The sequence below is a fragment of the Lagopus muta genome, chromosome 2, assembly GCF_023343835.1.
Source record: "Lagopus muta isolate bLagMut1 chromosome 2, bLagMut1 primary, whole genome shotgun sequence".
Classification (NCBI taxonomy): Eukaryota; Metazoa; Chordata; class Aves; order Galliformes; family Phasianidae; genus Lagopus; species Lagopus muta.
Window position 1 is genome coordinate 52,376,256 of NC_064434.1, and position 17,694 is coordinate 52,393,949.

At 36.2% G+C, this 17,694-nt stretch overlaps 1 protein-coding gene across 4 annotated transcripts in view; it reads left to right on the top strand.

Moving 5' to 3' along the window:
* LAMA2 (laminin subunit alpha 2) overlaps positions 1-17,694 on the top strand; it is a 323,287-nt gene that overhangs the window by 207,611 nt on the left and 97,982 nt on the right. For all 4 annotated transcript variants that reach the window (XM_048937148.1, XM_048937150.1, XM_048937149.1 and 1 more), the window contains 8 exons: positions 574-810; positions 4,448-4,591; positions 6,266-6,445; positions 7,197-7,385; positions 7,479-7,714; positions 12,732-12,849; positions 15,380-15,514; positions 16,188-16,312. In XM_048937148.1, coding sequence (XP_048793105.1) covers positions 574-810; positions 4,448-4,591; positions 6,266-6,445; positions 7,197-7,385; positions 7,479-7,714; positions 12,732-12,849; positions 15,380-15,514; positions 16,188-16,312 — 1,364 coding nt within the window. The remainder of the gene's footprint in view (positions 1-573; positions 811-4,447; positions 4,592-6,265; positions 6,446-7,196; positions 7,386-7,478; positions 7,715-12,731; positions 12,850-15,379; positions 15,515-16,187; positions 16,313-17,694) is intronic.

Below are 17,694 nucleotides of genomic sequence, written 5' to 3' on the forward strand. Positions count from 1 at the left end.
CATTACACCAGAAGACAAAATATCTGTCAATTGCCATTTAAATTGCCATTATCTAAGAGTCCTGTTAGTAAAAAGAAGATAGTTACCTGCCTTGCCTTAGTAATAATCATTGCACTAGATTCCACCGGGAACCACTGCCCCTGAGAATCTCCAATTTTAGCAAAAGTGTCTGAACATGTCCTGTATCAGTTATTCATAGTAAGGAATTTTTGGAGGTCACTAACGTTTCGTAAGTTAACTTTATCTGCAGAGCATGCCAGTGTCCTACATTCTGTTGGATTTTTCATTTCACTTTTGAATTTACCAGTGATAGATTAAATATGTTCAGGAAGAACAGAGTGTTTCTAAGTGTATTTAGTGTAATTTTTTTTGTCTATTTAGTGTAATTGCTTGACCTTTGTTGAATAAAGATAAAAGCCTATTTTAATAATTCAGATGTTGTCTTTGGACACAGGAAGTGTAAGAATTCTATCAGTACTTGAAAGATGTGTGACGTTTTTGTTCTGGTGGGTTTGTTTGTTTGTTTTTTCACATGCACAACTGCAATTTTCTTCTTGTTTTTCTTCTTTTCAGCCATGTGACTGTAGCCTCATTGGAGCCTTAAGTTCTCAGTGTGACTTAAATACAGGCTGCTGCTTCTGCCGCCCTGAATTCTCTGGGGATAAATGCACTGAGTGCAGGTTGGGTTACTGGAATTATCCACAATGCATTGCTTGTCAGTGTGTCCTGTCTGGCACTGATCCACGGAGCTGTGATACAGATTTGGGCACATGCTCATGTGTTAATCATACTGGCCAATGCAGCTGCAAGGTAGGGCAATGAAGACTATAAGCTGATCTCATACCTGCTGTGAAATTTACTCCAAAATTCTTTGACATTTATACTTGTCTACTTCTACAGTGTGTGCGAACAAATCTAGTTGTCTGTCATAGTACGTTTGCTATTTGTTGTGAGGGGAGTCTAACATAAAGATTTTACTACTCATCTATTGCTTTTTCACATGCTAACACTCATTATCCTTAGGCTCTCCTCTCCCTTTGTATTTCTTCCTGGTCTTGCAGAACAAAATGTCTCTAATTTAAACGTTCAATACACTTGTTCAAACATCTCACACATTAAAAGAAAAAACATCAGTAATAACAATATGCTACAGTGCTGGCTCATTTTAGTGAGTTTACTAAGTGAGAATCACCAACAGGTAAAATGAGTAGAATTCACTGCAGCAATATCTATTTTTTTCTGAGTAGATTGTGTACAATGTAAGACTACTAAAAAACTAACTTCGTTACTTCAGTAAGACTTTTGGTATCATCACTCATAGCCTTCTTGTTTGAAATTGTTCTGAGGAGAATTGCACACGTATGTACATTGAAAATTGGCTGGATTTCTGGACCTAAGAAATATTTTACATACAGTTGGTAGCCAGCAAGTAGAATACACCAGGGTTCATGTCTCAATAGTAGAAAAACAGTCTGTGTGCTGCTTGAAAACTGAAGATACAAAGTCATGAATTCCAGCAAGGACACGGGAAATGGTAAGAACATGAAGGGGAACAACCCCAAGAGTTAGTATGATTTGGGAGGTAAAATGCTGAATAGGTATCTACTGAAAAGCACATATAGGTTATGGGAGATGACAAATCAAATATAAGCCAACTTTTCACTTTCATTGTGAGTCAGAAAATCCTCTTGGTTTGAGATGAGATTGGCCAGCAGATCAAGGGAAGTCTCATCCTAAAGTGTTGCACTTGGGCTGCAGCAATCTGAGATATGTATAGAGTGGGGGAAGAACTCCTTGAAAGCAACCCTGCAGAGAATGACTTGGAGGTCCTGATGGATGAGAAACTGGAGCAAGCAGTGTGCGCTTGTACCTTGGAAAGCTAACTGTGTTCTGGGCTGCATTAAAAAAGGGGTGGCCAGCAGAGAGAGGAAAGCGATTGTCCCCCTCTACTCAGCTCTTGTGATGCCCCATCTGGAGTACTGCGTCCAGGCCTGGGGTCCCCAGCAGAAGAAACACACAGAAGTGCTCTTGTAACAAGTCCAAAGGAGGGCCGCTAAGATGATCAGATGGCTCTCTGTGAAGAAAGGTTGAGGGAACTGGGCTTTTTTAGCTTGGAAAAGAGAAGTCTCTGGGGAGACCTCCTTGTGGCCTTTCCAGTACTTGGAAGGAGCATATAAATAGGAGGGGGAATGACTGTTTACTTGGGTGGATAGGGATAGGACAAGGGAGAATGGTTTTGAACTGAGACAGGAGAGATTTAGGTTAGATGTTAGGAAGATTTTTTTCACTCAGAGGGTGTCGAAGCACTGGAACAGGTTGCCCAGAGAGGTTGTGGATACCCCATCCCTGAAGGCATTCAAAGCCAAGATGGATGAGGCTCTGGACAGTTTGTTCTAGTGGTTGCCCACAAGAGGGGGCTTGGAACTAGATGATCACTGTGGTCCTTTTCAACCCAGGCCATTCTATGATTCTATGATCCTTCCTCTTCTACTCTGAGTACTTGGAAATGGCAGTTTTAAATTTTGATTTAAAAATAAAGAAGAATAACAGAAGGGCTAAAAAAAAGAGACTTAAGGCAGATGGTCTATAAGTATACACTGAGGGAGAAGGAACTGGACTCTTCTACTCTGAAGAAGGAAGAAAAGCTGATGGAAAATGTAATAGCAACCCACAGCCGCTTCAAAGAGTAATCGCAAATATGGTAGAATCAAGTCCTTTTTGATATTAACAAAAGGTGTTATAGAATCAACAGATGCATATGGCAATTTGGGAATTTTGGACTGGACATTAGGGAAAAAAATCATTAGGACAGTCATCAAACAGATTATCCAGAAAAGTTGTGAAATCCTCATTCTTTGACATTTATATGTACTGACTAGCTGCTAACATGATCTAGTATTGATCTTCATGGAAGAGGTTTCTGAAAATGGCCTTAAGAGATTGCTTATGCAGTTGTGATTCAGGGACTGTCCTGACACAAAGAGTAAGCAAAATTCATGGGTAAGTTCAAAAGGTATAATTGCCAGGTAATTATTTCATTAATTAGACAACATTCACTTCATTCTGAGTTAAAGCATAGGTTCAACAGAGAAACTATAAAATCAATTAGAGGAATGTACCTCTGGAGACTATTAAGGTCATCTCATTCTTTAAAGGAGACTGCTGAGGTAATATTTCCAAGGATGAAGATTCCATAAACAGTTGAGAACTCCTTGGCCACAGTACTGTTTTTTGGTACATTTGAATAGAACATGTCCTATTCTGTTTTCTAAATACTGATTCATTGGATGGTAGGACCATAAGGAAACTGAAGTGAAATGTTGACAAGCATTTTTTGAGGAAAAAGCTGTTTCTTGGACTGATGAGCAGTACTATGTGTCCTATGTCATCCACAGAAATGGAAAAATAGAAGTTCCTCATTTTTTTTCAGACTTTCTTCAGTGCTTCAGCTCCACTAACTATCTTGGTGTCCCTTTTCTGGATTAGGTCCAGTTTAGTTTAAATCTAGGTTTGGTTAACTTTTAACTTTGACTAACTTTTTTGAAAGACTTACGTATTGGAGGAGGAAGGTCTTTTACAGGGATAATCACTGCCATTGAAACCTGCTGTTATAGCAGGAGAAAATGGACTTGCAAAAGCTCAGAATCTTCTTTATTGGCCCCCACTTAGAGCATTAAAATTTAAGATAAATACAGTATATATAATAAGCACGTTTGCTCATAGTTGCACGTGGAAATGAGGTTAAAATGGTAAATCCCCAGGGAAAGTGTTGGTTTCCATTATAAGGTTTGGAAAGTTGATTTTCTTTTTTAGATTGACTTCTTGGTAATACTGTGAAGAAAAGGAGAAGAAAAAAAAAGAGAGACCACTGCTTTCATATCGGCGATTTTTTTTCAGTACCTTGGTCTCTGTATAAAATGGCTTTAAAAGGCTGTGAATAAATTAATGCTTATCTAGCCTATCTAGGTTTGCTTTTTATTTGGACTAATTGAAAAATGGAAATAAAAGCAATGACATTATAACAGCAAAACATTTCAGCCTTGCTAATACAGTTCAGTGATGTGGAAAACAATCAGATGAAGAGGGGAAAGCTTTTCTCCACAATATTTCCATTAAAGTATGTTTCTCAGCAAGAATATTTAGTACTGTAGCTTAAATGTTCTAACTAGCCAAAACTAATTCCTTTTAAACAAAAGCTTGGATTAATCCAGGCAGTTTCATAAGGACATACTGTTTTCTTATCAGTCATTTATTTAGCCTGCTGTATCCAAAGTACCATTTGATCTTTCTGTGTATGCAATTATCAGTAAGGAGCCAGTGGATGCTAAAAGTTACGTAGTGGTAACTCCTTCAACTTATACCATTATTAATATTGTTCCATTTTCTTTTTCTTATTATTGCCTGTTAATTAAAGCTTGCATTATTTTTAATGTTCTCTCTATTCTAGGCCAATGTGGAAGGTGTCCACTGTGACAGGTGCAAGTCTGGCACGTTTGGCCTCTCTGCCAGAAACCCACTTGGCTGCAGCAGCTGCTATTGCTTTGGCTTGACTACACAATGCAGTGAGGCAAAGGGGCTTATCCGCATGTGGGTGAGTAGGGAACTGCTGAGCCATGTAATGAAATAATGTTGTTTCCTGCTGGCATATTTTAATCAAGCACTGAGAATTAGCTAGAAAATAGCCAAACATTTAAGCAGTCATTTTCCTCTTTATAATTTGAGAAAAGAGTAGTATCTTCCATTAGAATACCAGGGTCAACGCATTAAAAGTAAGTAGCTAAGAAAACTAGTGATATGTTAGCAGATACCAAGTCAATGTAAAGCTGTTAAAAGCTGGGAGCAGACAAGTTAGTCATGTATGGGGAAATTATGCATTTCAGTGCATTGTAACATAATCCCTGATATGTGATACACAGTTTATCCACATGTATTCAAGGGTCATAGATACTTGTCCAGAATAGATTTGCTATGGTCCAATCTTTTTATTTCCATTACTTTTTCTAAAATTGTTATTTTTAAAAGTGCTTAGTGAAGATGCTGCCATGTTTAGATCTGGGAATGGAAATCCCTTAGAGAAAAAAAAAGAGCTCTCCACCTTCATGTGTAAAAGGATCTGCAGACCTATGTTAGACTGTCAAGTAAGACAGACTGAATGTCTCCAATTGATACAATGAGTGCAAAACACACACTGAGATCACTACTGTCCATCACATCACTTGTGGCAGCAAAAAGAAACAGCACTGTTTAAACCTCCTGATGATCTGGTTTGTCTCAGTTAATTTCCTCTCATATTTATACTCACATCTAAGCAAGTGCGTGTACACAGTTCATCTGGTTTTTGGCTCTGTGATGTAATACAGAATTGGAACTAATTCAGAGTTTTGATTGTCACTGAATTCTTCCAGCGAAGAATCTTGTCCTATATGACAATAAGACTTTTCAGAAATTCAAATGTGTTGACCCCTTTCTTGATGTCTCAAATACAGCTATGTCAGGAAAACAGGAAATCTCACACAGGGCTAGCAATTGCCAGGAGTGTTTCTTGTCCAGTCAGTCCACGCTGTAAATGGAAATAATGAAATACGGTAAATACAGCACAGAGCTTGGGTGAATTTCTCACAACCTGATTCCAAACCCTTGAACATCCTGTTGATGGACTGACTGTTAGGAATAAGATTTTACATTAGTTTTCTTTCCTCACTCTTTAGGAGGCAGCAATTTTGATATTGGTCCTTTTTGTGTTCACACATTTCCTGTGATACTTCTGTCTGAATAGAATTACTAAGACACATGTTAGAGTTTTTGATCAAAATTACCCATAACGTTGCATGGAGGTACAAAGGGTCAGATGTTGTGTTCCACAGTCAAGTGTTCATGAGAAGTATGCTGCATTGTAATTCATTTTTCTCGTACTTAGAACAGAGGAAGCCCAAGACTAGAATAGTACTATGAAAATAATATAATCATATTAATGTAATTAATGGGATCTCACTTAAGAAACTCTTTCAGTCAGTGCTAATACATTCTTTTTAGAACAAGGGCAGAGTGCAAAATGCTTGAAAAAGACATCTTTATTATCAGTATTTCTCCATACCTGTTTTTTGACAAGTAGTTAGTGATGAGAAATGAAAAACAACTACATATGTGTATGTATGTATATGTATATGTATGTGTTTTAAAGTGTTAAAAATTAAAGACAAACACTTATTTCCTTCGCGGGGAGAAATAGATTTGATTTTCTTATTATTATTTTGAATTTGCATAGGTGACCTTGAGGCCAGAGCAAATGGTTCTACCACTGGTGGATGAAAACCTTCACCAAAGCACTCTTTCAGGGATTGCATTCCAGCCTCCTGAAATAGTAGCAAATATAGAGCAGGTGATGCAGATTCTTCGTTCAGAACCTGTTTACTGGAGGCTTCCAGAGCAGTTTGAAGGACGGAAGGTAAACTTTACAATCCACTGAATATGTATGTGGCTTTTTTTTTTTTTTTAATTATTTTTTATATTTGTATTTTACAATACATTTGTTTCTCATCTTCTGGGCATGTCATTACACTGTGGAAAGAACTTGTCTCCAGTATCATGGAAATCTATTAGTCTGTAACACCAACATTATTTTATAATAGACAGTTACTGTCAGTAACACGTATGAGTTTTCTACTGGACAAATTTTCTCATAAAAACCTTACTTAAGTAAAGTAAGCTTCATTAACTAATATATTTCTTGCAACTTTTTGTTTTTCTCCATTTTGCCACTTCTCCAAAATGCCATGTATTTTTAAGTTATGCAGGAGAAAATGAATGAAATAAACCTCCTATTGGAGGCTTATTATTATGCACCATGGTACTGATATTTATTTTACATTTTTGGTACTCTTTGGTTCAAGAGAGTTTACATGTGCCTTGCTCTAGACATAAATAACTGGGAATGTAGACAAATAAAATGAAAGAACAAACACTTTTTTGTTGTTGTTTTTAATAGCACTGTAGAATAACAAATTACTGATCGGTACTTTCAAGCGCAGCCCCTATCCCCAGATGATTCTGCAAGCATGTAGTGCTATTTTGTATCACACATGCATTAATCAGGTTGTGTACAGGTGCTGAATGTATCTAGCTCCTACATATGCCCTGAGAATTATTTTTAGCTGAAAATGAGATTTATTTTTGTACTTTGTGTTTTGCTTTGTTAGCTGACTGCCTATGGAGGGAAACTAAAATATGCAATCTACTTTGAAGCACGAGAAGAAACAGGTTTTACTACTTACTACCCCCAAGTGATCATCAGAGGTGGCCCTCCCACTCATACAAGGATTATTGTCCGGCACATGGCTGCCCCTCTGATTGGACAGCTAACAAGGCATGAGATAGAGCTGACAGAGGTAATGTTCCCATCTGCTCTTTCACCTTATCATAAGCACTGGGTACTGTTTAATAGTCCTAATAATCTGGTTTTTTTTCTTACTGTTTTTCAGCACGAATGGGAATATTATGGTGATGGCCAAAGAGTGAGAAACATTGTACCCTGGGAATATCAGGATGACCCAACAGTAAACAAGACCATATCTCAGGCAGATTTCACATGGAAACATTATGCAGATGACTCAAGGCCAAGTAGAGTTGTATCCCGGGAAGACTTCCTGAATGTGCTGTATGATGTGCATTACATTCTTATTAAGGCTACTCATGGCAACATCATGAGGCAAAGCAGGTAACTGCTTCGTACAGTGGTCTGAAATAGTGTAGTAGTCAGAGATAAAGCGATAGAACTTCCTAACAGAATTTTTATTCAAATCATAAGCAGCTACTGAGAAGAGCGGAAGGATTTAGTATTCAGCATAACAAAAGACTGAGGGAAATGAATTTCTATTTGGTAGAAAATTTAAATCATGATAAGTAAACAAAATCTGTGTTTTCTGGACCCTTTAATGGAAAACACATGTAAGTATACACATCTGAAACAATCCAGAAGTATTTTTGAATAAATATCTTCTTTTTGGAAATATGCTGTTGTAATTAAACATAAATGAAAGAATTTTCTCTTGCAAGTTGAAACTAACTTAAATAGTAAAGAGGAACAGTGTGTCCCTTTAACAAAATGGAACTTAATCCATTATATTATATTCAATATTTTCTTTTTTACTTATTCATTAATAAATGTGATGATTAAAGAGAATGCCTACTAAATTTGAAGTGGGCAAGAAATTAGAAAGCAGTATAAATATATTGGATGGCAAAATAATAGGCACTGTACCAAAATCGGGCTGCAATCTAAAGGTCAAGCATAAGATTTTAAGCTTTGAAAGAAGTAGTCAGTTAAACAAAATAGATAAACAAGGAACAACTTCTGTCAACGGTTTATGGGCTGGTCCGGCCCAGTTCCGTGACCAGCAGGGCGGAGGGATCTGCGGATCCGAGCCTCTGGGAAAGGGGAAGCAGGGGACCCCAAAATACTTGAAAACAACAGCACTGATCTGAGGTGGAACAAATGATTTTACTAAATATAGTATTAGTAAAATACAATGAGAGAGAGAGAGAGAGAGTCTGTTTGAATTGTATAGACCTCACCACAATGCTGGGGTGAGAAGTGCAGTCCAGTTGAGTGACTGAAGTACAGACGGCGAAGCGCAGGCGGCGAAGCACAGATAGCAAAGCGCAGACAGCAAAGAGCAGGCAAAGAAGAAGGATCAGGTGACCTTGCTTGGAGTTATATCCCCTTGCTGACCGCAAAGTCTCCTGGGGAAATGTAGTTCTTCTCTGACAGACGAACATTCAGCAGATACCAAACCCCACCCCCAGTGCATTACATGATGTTATGGTGTGGAATACTGATGACCAAAAATCATAAAACCATGACAACTTCTTAGTTACCTATTGTTTGAAAAGAGATCTGTTGTTTACAACATACTGCCAGATGAATGTGATTCAGTAATGGTATTGTCTAGAAATGTAAATATTGTACCTGAAATATAAGCAGGAACATTCTGCGAAGTACAAAGAATTAATCTTTTAATTAAAACCAACACCAGTAAAGTCAAAGCATCCAGTTTGGGATGCTCTGATTCAAGAAATAATGATTAAAGCATTCTGAGAAGAGTGAACAACATCAGAGATCACAAAACGTGGTCTGTGATGGAAGATGTAAAGAACCAAACTTGTGCAGAAGTTAGACGTTTTCTTAAGATGCATAAAATGTTGCCACAAAAAGAAAGAAAAGAATTAATTCTCTGTTTTCAAGGTGTTCAATTTAAAAAAGATTGATCTTCATAATGAAAGATTTGCATTGGACATATGAAAAAAATTCCTGGGGGTAAAGAAGTTCTTGAACAGATTGTGCAGACTATTCTTGAATTTTTTGATGAGGAAATTGTTATATAAGCAAAAAATGTAATAGCAAGGAAGCAGAGATAATTGGAGACAAACCCCAGATATCTCCAGAAGTCCTTACTATGATAGAAGTCATAGAAGTGATAGGCTAAAATTATTTCTAGATTGTTAGGTTACAAATTTGTCTATAAGAACATTGCTTTTGGAGCTTATGAGAGTGAATACTAGGAACAGGTATAATGCATCTTTGCAGTACTAAGAGGAAACATAGAAATTGAATTTGAGTCTGACTTGCACTAGGCAGATGCTAAGTATTAATAACAGATGCCATAAAAGTTTTACACTGAGATTTCATTTATTTTTGGCATAATCTGTTTAGTATGCTGTATTACAAATATAAGGAATACCTATGGAGAAGAGGTATGTAACTCCAATATAACACGGAAAAATTTGAGGAGTATTCTCCATGTATAGTATCTGCTTTAGCTCACCCTTCCCTGCAGGAACTGCAGATTCTAGGTCAGCTGAGGAAGAAAAATCTGAATGCTATCTGAGTTCAAGGATTACAATAAAAGTTATTCAAATGGACTTCCAGCTTAATGATTTTGTTCTGAGATTCATGAGATCATCATACCTGAGCTACACTTGCATTGTAGTATACCATTATTTCATCAGGGTTACCTAGTTAATGAGGCATGTAACAGAACAGAGAATGACTTCTGTTTCAGGGCAGGTTTGCAGAGTGGCACTTACCAAACCAAAATTGATTTTTATAGCATCACATTTCACAGTGTAACATTTTATATGATAGCAGGACTTAGTGAATAGTTCAGTTGTTTTCTCTGACAGCTCTCCATCTGAAGTCAAAACCTGTAACAGAATATCAGTCTGGATTTTGTAGGTGGTTATATTGCAGCAGATACTTATGATCTACATATATTTATGTAAGTAACACTCATCCCATGACATCTGAGTCTTTAAACAGAAAATAGTCATCAGGAGTATATGATAATTTTTTTCAAGACAGAATCTTGACTGATTTTTAAGGTAGTTTTGCTTAAGATCACAAAGTACATTCCTCAGAATGTTCATAGAAACTAGTGGGATATTAACTTGAGTAAGAATTGAAAGCTTATATTAAAAGCAGGCTGTGAGACCCTCTAGAGGACAGTATTTAGGTATGTGCTCTACTTTGAACAAATGTTTAAATAGTGTCTTATACTTTCTAAATAAGGTTCTAAACTGGTAAAACTTCTCTTTCTGACTGTGCATAATAGAAAAGTATAAGGTAAAGAAAATGAGGATGGGATTGAGAACATACCATATGTGATGTTCTTTTATTTCAGTTTCAGATTAAAAAGATGTATATAAATGATAAGTTGTAGGAAAAGCATTTAAAATTCAAATTAGTATCAGAAGCTGAGAAAAGAAAAATAGCTTAGTCCCAGTATTGGCAATGTATTAGTTATATTGCATAGCAGCAATGCTAATGTTTCAGGCTTGGTTGGTTTTTTTTGGTGTCTTTTGTTTGTTTGTTTTACTTTTGCTTCAGAGCTGCAGCATTACTAGTGATTTAGAGATTTCTGCTCAGAATATAAAGCCACAATTTTTCTCCCGTAGTGTTCATTTTGTTGTCCTCATTTTCACATCCAGTACTGTATGTTGAAACATTTCTTTCATTAGATTTTGCTTGTCAGGCAACCAGGCTGTGATAATAAATTAGTTTCAATTGGAAATACACTTTCAATTTGACTGTTTTGAATTATTTCAATATCCCCAACACTGATCAGGTAGCAGCTAGTCTGCTTCCTATTAGCCACGTTCCAAGAGCCAGCAAAGCCTGACAGTCCTTAAGAAACATTTTCACAGAAACAACATCAACATGTAACTCTATGAGCATATTATTATGTAAACTCAACTTTCTGACCAAAAATAGTTTTTTACAGCACACCGACCATTGCCTCAGCCTTGAAGATGATGGGGAGGCAGATTTCATTTAGTTTTTCCGTTTAGTGTACAGAGATCTCAATGTAAGTTTGTATTGACACATCAGATCATAGAATCACAAGGTTGGAAATGACCTATGAGATCATCTAGTCCAACCATCTCCTCGTCACCATTGCCACCACAAGCACTAAACCATATCACGCAGCACGTCATCCAGATGCCTCTTGAACACTGCCAGGGACGGCGACTCCACCATCTCTCTGGGCAGCCATTCCAGTGCCTGACCATTCTCTGAGAGAAATAGTTCTTCCTTATGTCTAAATGCTTTTGCCCTCTTCAGTCTTCTTTTTTGATCTGGCTTCATTTATTTGTTCTTTCAATTTCTTTGCTCTACTGAACTCATTTCTTCAAGTAGTAAGAAGAGAGCCCAGGGTTAAAGCTTCTAGATGATTCGGAGATTTTGCATTCACACAAGATATTAAAAGGTACATCTCTATTCAACTAAGTTCAGTCTCAAAAGTCATGTTTATTTCAACAGTGAGCTTTTACTTTTCCCATAGTCATGTTGGCAGTGGTTCCTATGGGCCAAAGTGCCAGTGCAACTCAATAATCAGTGTTTGGGAGTAAATGAGTAGACTATGAATCTGAACAAGAGATGAGCATTTCTTTGACTTTCTCTGCATTAAACCTATGCACAGGCACATATATAGGCTGTAGCAGCACTATCTATGTTTATTCAGCTAATTATTCACAAGCTTTTTGACATTTTCTCTTATGTGGACATTATGTTGGAGTCCCTAAAACTTAATACCATTCTGCCCTTCTTATTTATCAAAGATTTTCAGTAGTGGAGAGGTCAGAGTTGTTGGGAGGCAAGGATATTATTAACACAAACAAGTATTTCAAAAGTTACTACTATGAAACATACCCTTTTTGATAATACTGGATGGTTCTGTAGTAGGATTTTTTGTTTGTTTGCTTTAAATTGTTTGCTAGATTTCAATTATCTAGATGATCCTACAGATTAAAAAAAAAAAAAAAAGCAAATGTAACCTGTGCTTTAAAGTCTGTTTCGCAGCTTGTTAGGCTGCTTTATTTGCTGGATATATATTTTATTTTATTTTAATAGTTGCCTCATTAAAAGCTCATTTAGTGAACAATTTTTATTGCTGTACCTGTCATGAATTGGAACTGCATTTAATGTGTGTCTTCGATTTCTTAATGAGTCCCTCTGAATGAAAAATCAGATTTGAGCTATTGTTAATAGTTTCACTAAAAAGAGATGAAGGAAAAAAAAAGCATTAGGAATAGCAAAAATGTGCTCTTTTATCTCCTATAAGCCAGAAAGCCTACAGAAAGCCAAGTAAGGCAATATTCCACCATACAAGATGAACTGGTTTTGAGTTAATGTTTCACTACTCTTATTGAAGATGGTTGCTCCCTTTTTCTTTCAGGATTTCTGAGATCTCAATGGAAGTTGCTGAAGGTGGCATTGTTTCTGGAATGACTCCTCAGGCTAACTTGATTGAGCAATGTGACTGCCCACTGGGTTACTCTGGTTTGTCTTGTGAGGTACATTAATAATTTTACTTTCAGTAGAAGTATTTCTGCCCTCTATGTTCCAATTCTTAGTAAGGTGTGACTAGCAATTATTGTGTGGATTCAGTTAACTGAGATAGATGTTCTCAATATCTATCTTACAAGGAATTTTAGCCCTTTTTTTTTCCTATTAAGTAAATACGAGTCACAGTGTGTGAATGAGGCTGACCAAGTTGTTTTGGGCAAATGAGAGCTTAATACTATTGTATTTATGTTCAACACATTGTACTTTGTTGTTGTGTTTTAGTGAGGCCATTATATGCAATACATCTATAATACCATGTCTGTCTAAAGACGGAACTATAGGCATCATTTTATCAAGGCCATGATTCATAGCATCTGTGGAGAAGCACAAAACGCAAGAAGTCTCTATGTCCATACACCTGAATGCATGTAAATGCACACACACAAGAAATTCAACTAAATTTGCTCTAAAGTACAGTTGAAGTGACTTGTTCTTTTGTTGTTGGTTTTGTTGTTGGGTTTTGGTTGTCTGGGTTTTTTTTTTTTCAAACTACTAAAATAGACTACATTTTCCCAGGAAAACATATGATAATGTAATTAGAACTTTATTTCAATTCACACCAGGGGCTAGAATAAATATATCAGTTGCAGCCTTCATACTTTGTGCCTAATTGTGCAATCTTCACATGCTCATAACTTAGTTTATTTTTAGTGTTCTTGGTAAAGCTTATGGTATGTTTTTGAAAGATTTATTTAATTTCAACATGGAAAAAGCATTTGATAACGAGGCATTTTTTAAGCAAATGCTGAAAGAGTGCATGTATCTATTTCATGGTTTATCCTGCAATTCCATTGTGAGGACTAAGTGCAGAATGTTTTTTACTAGAAAGTGAAAAAAAATAGAAATTTCCTATATTGTTTTTCTCTTAATTCAGAAGCAGGCTGAAAAAACAGTGGTAAGAGTTTTCCTTGTGGCTACTTCTAAAAAACTTCCAAGCTAACGATGAAAAGTATAGTCAACTACATCATGTTTTGTAAATGTTCCATTTCATCTCAGAGATGCTTGCATCAAAATAGATGACAAGAATGTCTGCTGCCTATCAGAAGAAAAAATACAGCTAGAGGTTAGACTTTATTTTGAGAATGTACCATATATTTTTACACCAATCCTAAAGTCACTGAACTTGTAAACCTGTGCTACGTAATATTTTATATTTGGGCAAGGACTTCTTTGGGGATGAACAGAGAAAAAAAAATAGTAAATTATAGTAAGAAACAAAATTACTTTCATATGAGATTATTTATCTAAATTGGAATTCCTTGCAAACCATGAAAAAGCAGATAGACTCTTTCTATGCTTCAGGGATCTTAATGTAGTCTAAGTCAAAATAAAGGAGAAAAGCAGAAGTGAGTTAACTTGCTTTCCATGTGATCAAAAGAAAATAATTGTGCTTATGCTTTTTTCATGACTTACTCCTGGATGTTTTGGCAATGATTATAAAACTGTCAGAGTGGAGTTGTGTGAATACAACAGAGTATGTCAGGCAGGACTTGACTGGAGAATCCAGATTTTGATAATGAAGCATTACTTACTCCAAATTCTCTTTTATTTATTTTGTATCCACTGTATTGCTGTATGGGAAGGTTCCAAAAGCACAAATTGAGGTCAATGGTAGGAAACAACCACATTGGTCTATCCTAGAGGGTACTGGGGGTTTATACATGGGATGAGTGACTTACTCTAATAGCCTAAAATATCAAAATGGACTTGTTTCTAATTTTATGCTTTCTGGGAGTTATGTAGACACTTTAATACGTTTGCATAATAAGCCTGAAATAAAGATCACGTGCTGGATTTTGTGTGTGTCAGCATCACTAACAGTATTTGAGTTACTCTTAAAATTTTATTGCCAAACTTGGGTAGGAGAGACTCTGACAGATAAATAACATATGGGGCTAATAGTCTCAAGACGTGGAAAACCTTTAATATTTCAAATTCTCTATTTTTATAGACTTTACCTTATATAGCTATAAATAATGCAGCCATGCAGTCATTTTTTGATTGTCATCTGGTTTTTGCTTGTTATCCATCAGGCAGTATGTAGGCAGATATTAGCTTGTCAAACCTGAAAAACTCACCAAGGGTGAAGGAAACGGAATCTCATGCTTTCTCTCCACAGTCCATGCAAAAATTTTTTATTAAAAACAAACCTTATTCTTAAGAAATGAAAGGAAGTTTTCTTGATGCACAGTGAGAGCAGTGAGGTGTTTGGCATTTGAATGAAAGGCCTCTCAAGCTGTAATATGAAAAGTCTGGTGCCAGTGGAGTGCTCCAGGGAGTTTTCAGCACTGTTTCCAATTAGGGCTGGCTCTTGTTATCTGCAAAGTGCTGTATATTGTTTGTAACACAGGTGGAAGTCTGTCAGGTTCTTTTCACATCTTGTAAAAACTGGTGATTGGGAAGATAGGCTTGCAATGCTCCCTATACTCCATTCACTCTGTAATGATCTGTTTTCCTGTGCATCTTTTTTTATTGCAGTCGTGCTCTCCAGGATTTTACAGGCTTCCAGTCTCACATGGAGGAAGGATAACTAGTCAGTCCCTAGGTGCCTGTGTTGTGTGTCAATGTCATGGGCACAGTGCTACGTGTGACCCTGAAACATCAGTTTGTCAGGTACATTTGTGAACTTAATATAGGTTAATCTTGTGTAAATGAACCAAGTTAAAATAGAGGATGATAATTTAATCCAGTTTTACTTAAATTGTTGCCAATTTACTGAATGGAAAAAGTGAACTGTTCATCTTTAAAGTTTTCTTTTTGTCTAATTTAAGATTATGCAGTACTTTCTTGCTTCTGAATTGTTACTTATGTAAAAGCCTGACTGCCTGCAGATTAATAATCTGCAAAGTTGCATGTGTCTTGCAATAAACACAATGTTGCTCTTAAATCTAATAACACACGACCTGATACAGGAAAATTGACTTTTAATTGATCGTTTTCCCTCCTTCAGTGACTAGAACATAAAGGGATGAATGGGTTAAAAGATTCCTTATGATACATTTGGCCAGCTACAGATCTCCATTCATTCACCTTGTAAGGCCATATGTATCACAGCACACGTTTGATAGATGTTCAAAGCAAGTGGCTCCGCTGTGAATTATATCAGGAGTGATATATAACTATAACAGTTATAATACATATCAATATATCAATCAATATATAAAATATCAGTAAATTATAACTTTCAATCTCAATTCATTTGAATCCCTAAGATTGGGAGCAGAATGTTGTCTGCTTTTTTTGTAATTATCAAATGCTGCTTTCATTCTGGCTCATTTCTCTGCAGAATTGTCAGCACAATACTGCCGGTCAGCACTGTGAGAGATGTGCACTGGGATTTTATGGCATTGTCCGAGGATCTCCAGAGGACTGCCAGCCTTGTGCTTGTCCCCTATCCATTTCCAGTAACAAGTAAGCATGCAAACGTATGACAAAGAATTACCTTTCCAGTAAGCAATAACTTCATTTAGGGCTCACTGTGTCTTTCAAATGGCTGCAGGAGGACTGCATCACAGAAAGTCTTACTAAAATGTTTTGTGTCTACTCACTGCTAATTGATCTTCCCTTAAATGTCAGAAATTGCTCCCTTGTTAATTTTTGATTAATAAATTAGTAAGTGGTAGAAAATGCAATATTCAACAGATAATGAATGTGTGTTATAGAGGTATTCTCAGCTAGATCAGAATTCAAGTACAATATGGCCACAAAGGAGCTATAAAAAGCCCTATGCTCATATTTTATGTGGGTTATAAATGTATTACAGTGCTTTTCTTGCTCCACTATGGAATTTATTGATTCCTTATTTAATGTTACATGAGTTTTAGATGATTTTTGAAAGATAGAATAATTTAAAAGCAATATAGTTATTGCAGTATAAATTTTATTGGTCGATTTATGCTAATGAGCTTGGCTATGATATTTCTGCGTGTGTTCCTAATAGATGATGCTTTAGCACTTGAGATTTGTTTCCTGCTTTGCTGAAAAGCTCTTAGCATTATTTGGAATCGTATCATAGTTCTGCTCTGCAAAGGTTTGTAGAAACCTTTTCAGAAAAATATACATCCCACACATGTTAAAAATGGAGATCACCACATATGTGAATGAATATGTTGATCTGTCTGTACATTTCCATGTTTCCACTCTTAAAAATACTAGTGAAGGAAAAAAAAAGAATTAACTAAATGCAAGTATTCCATGGTAGTTGATTAATCATAATCTGCATGAAATGCACGTAGCTAATGAGCTGTCTTATTTGTTTATTATGCCATGGCTGACATGATAATATTTGAGAATGTGTGATGCAATTATTTTTATTTATGAAATTTTACAGAATTCCATTGAAGTTTTAAGTTTTAAATACTGTTTTATAGTTTTGTATAAAGCAAAGAGAATGAACTGTTTATAGGAGTGTGGATCAATTGTAATGGAGCTGAAAATTTGTTGGATAATGAATGTGTGAGTAGTAGATCAATTTGTTTATATTTTTTGCAGGAGTGTAATTTTATTACTCATTCGAGCACTATTGATTTAATGCAGTATAAGCAAGTTATGATAGGATGCTGACTGTACTGTACAAGAAGGAACTCTAGGTTTGCCACTAGCAATCTCTGCTTTTCTGGCTCTACTTCCTCAAATAGTTGAGTGATTTTCACAGTATTTATATTCAGTTTCTTTTCACCTCTCAGCACTGTTTTTCTGTTTTTATAACTGTGTAGGTACTTAATACACAAATGTTAACACAGCATCCTATTTTACACAGTTCCCATGGGTACACACTGATGTCACTAGTTATT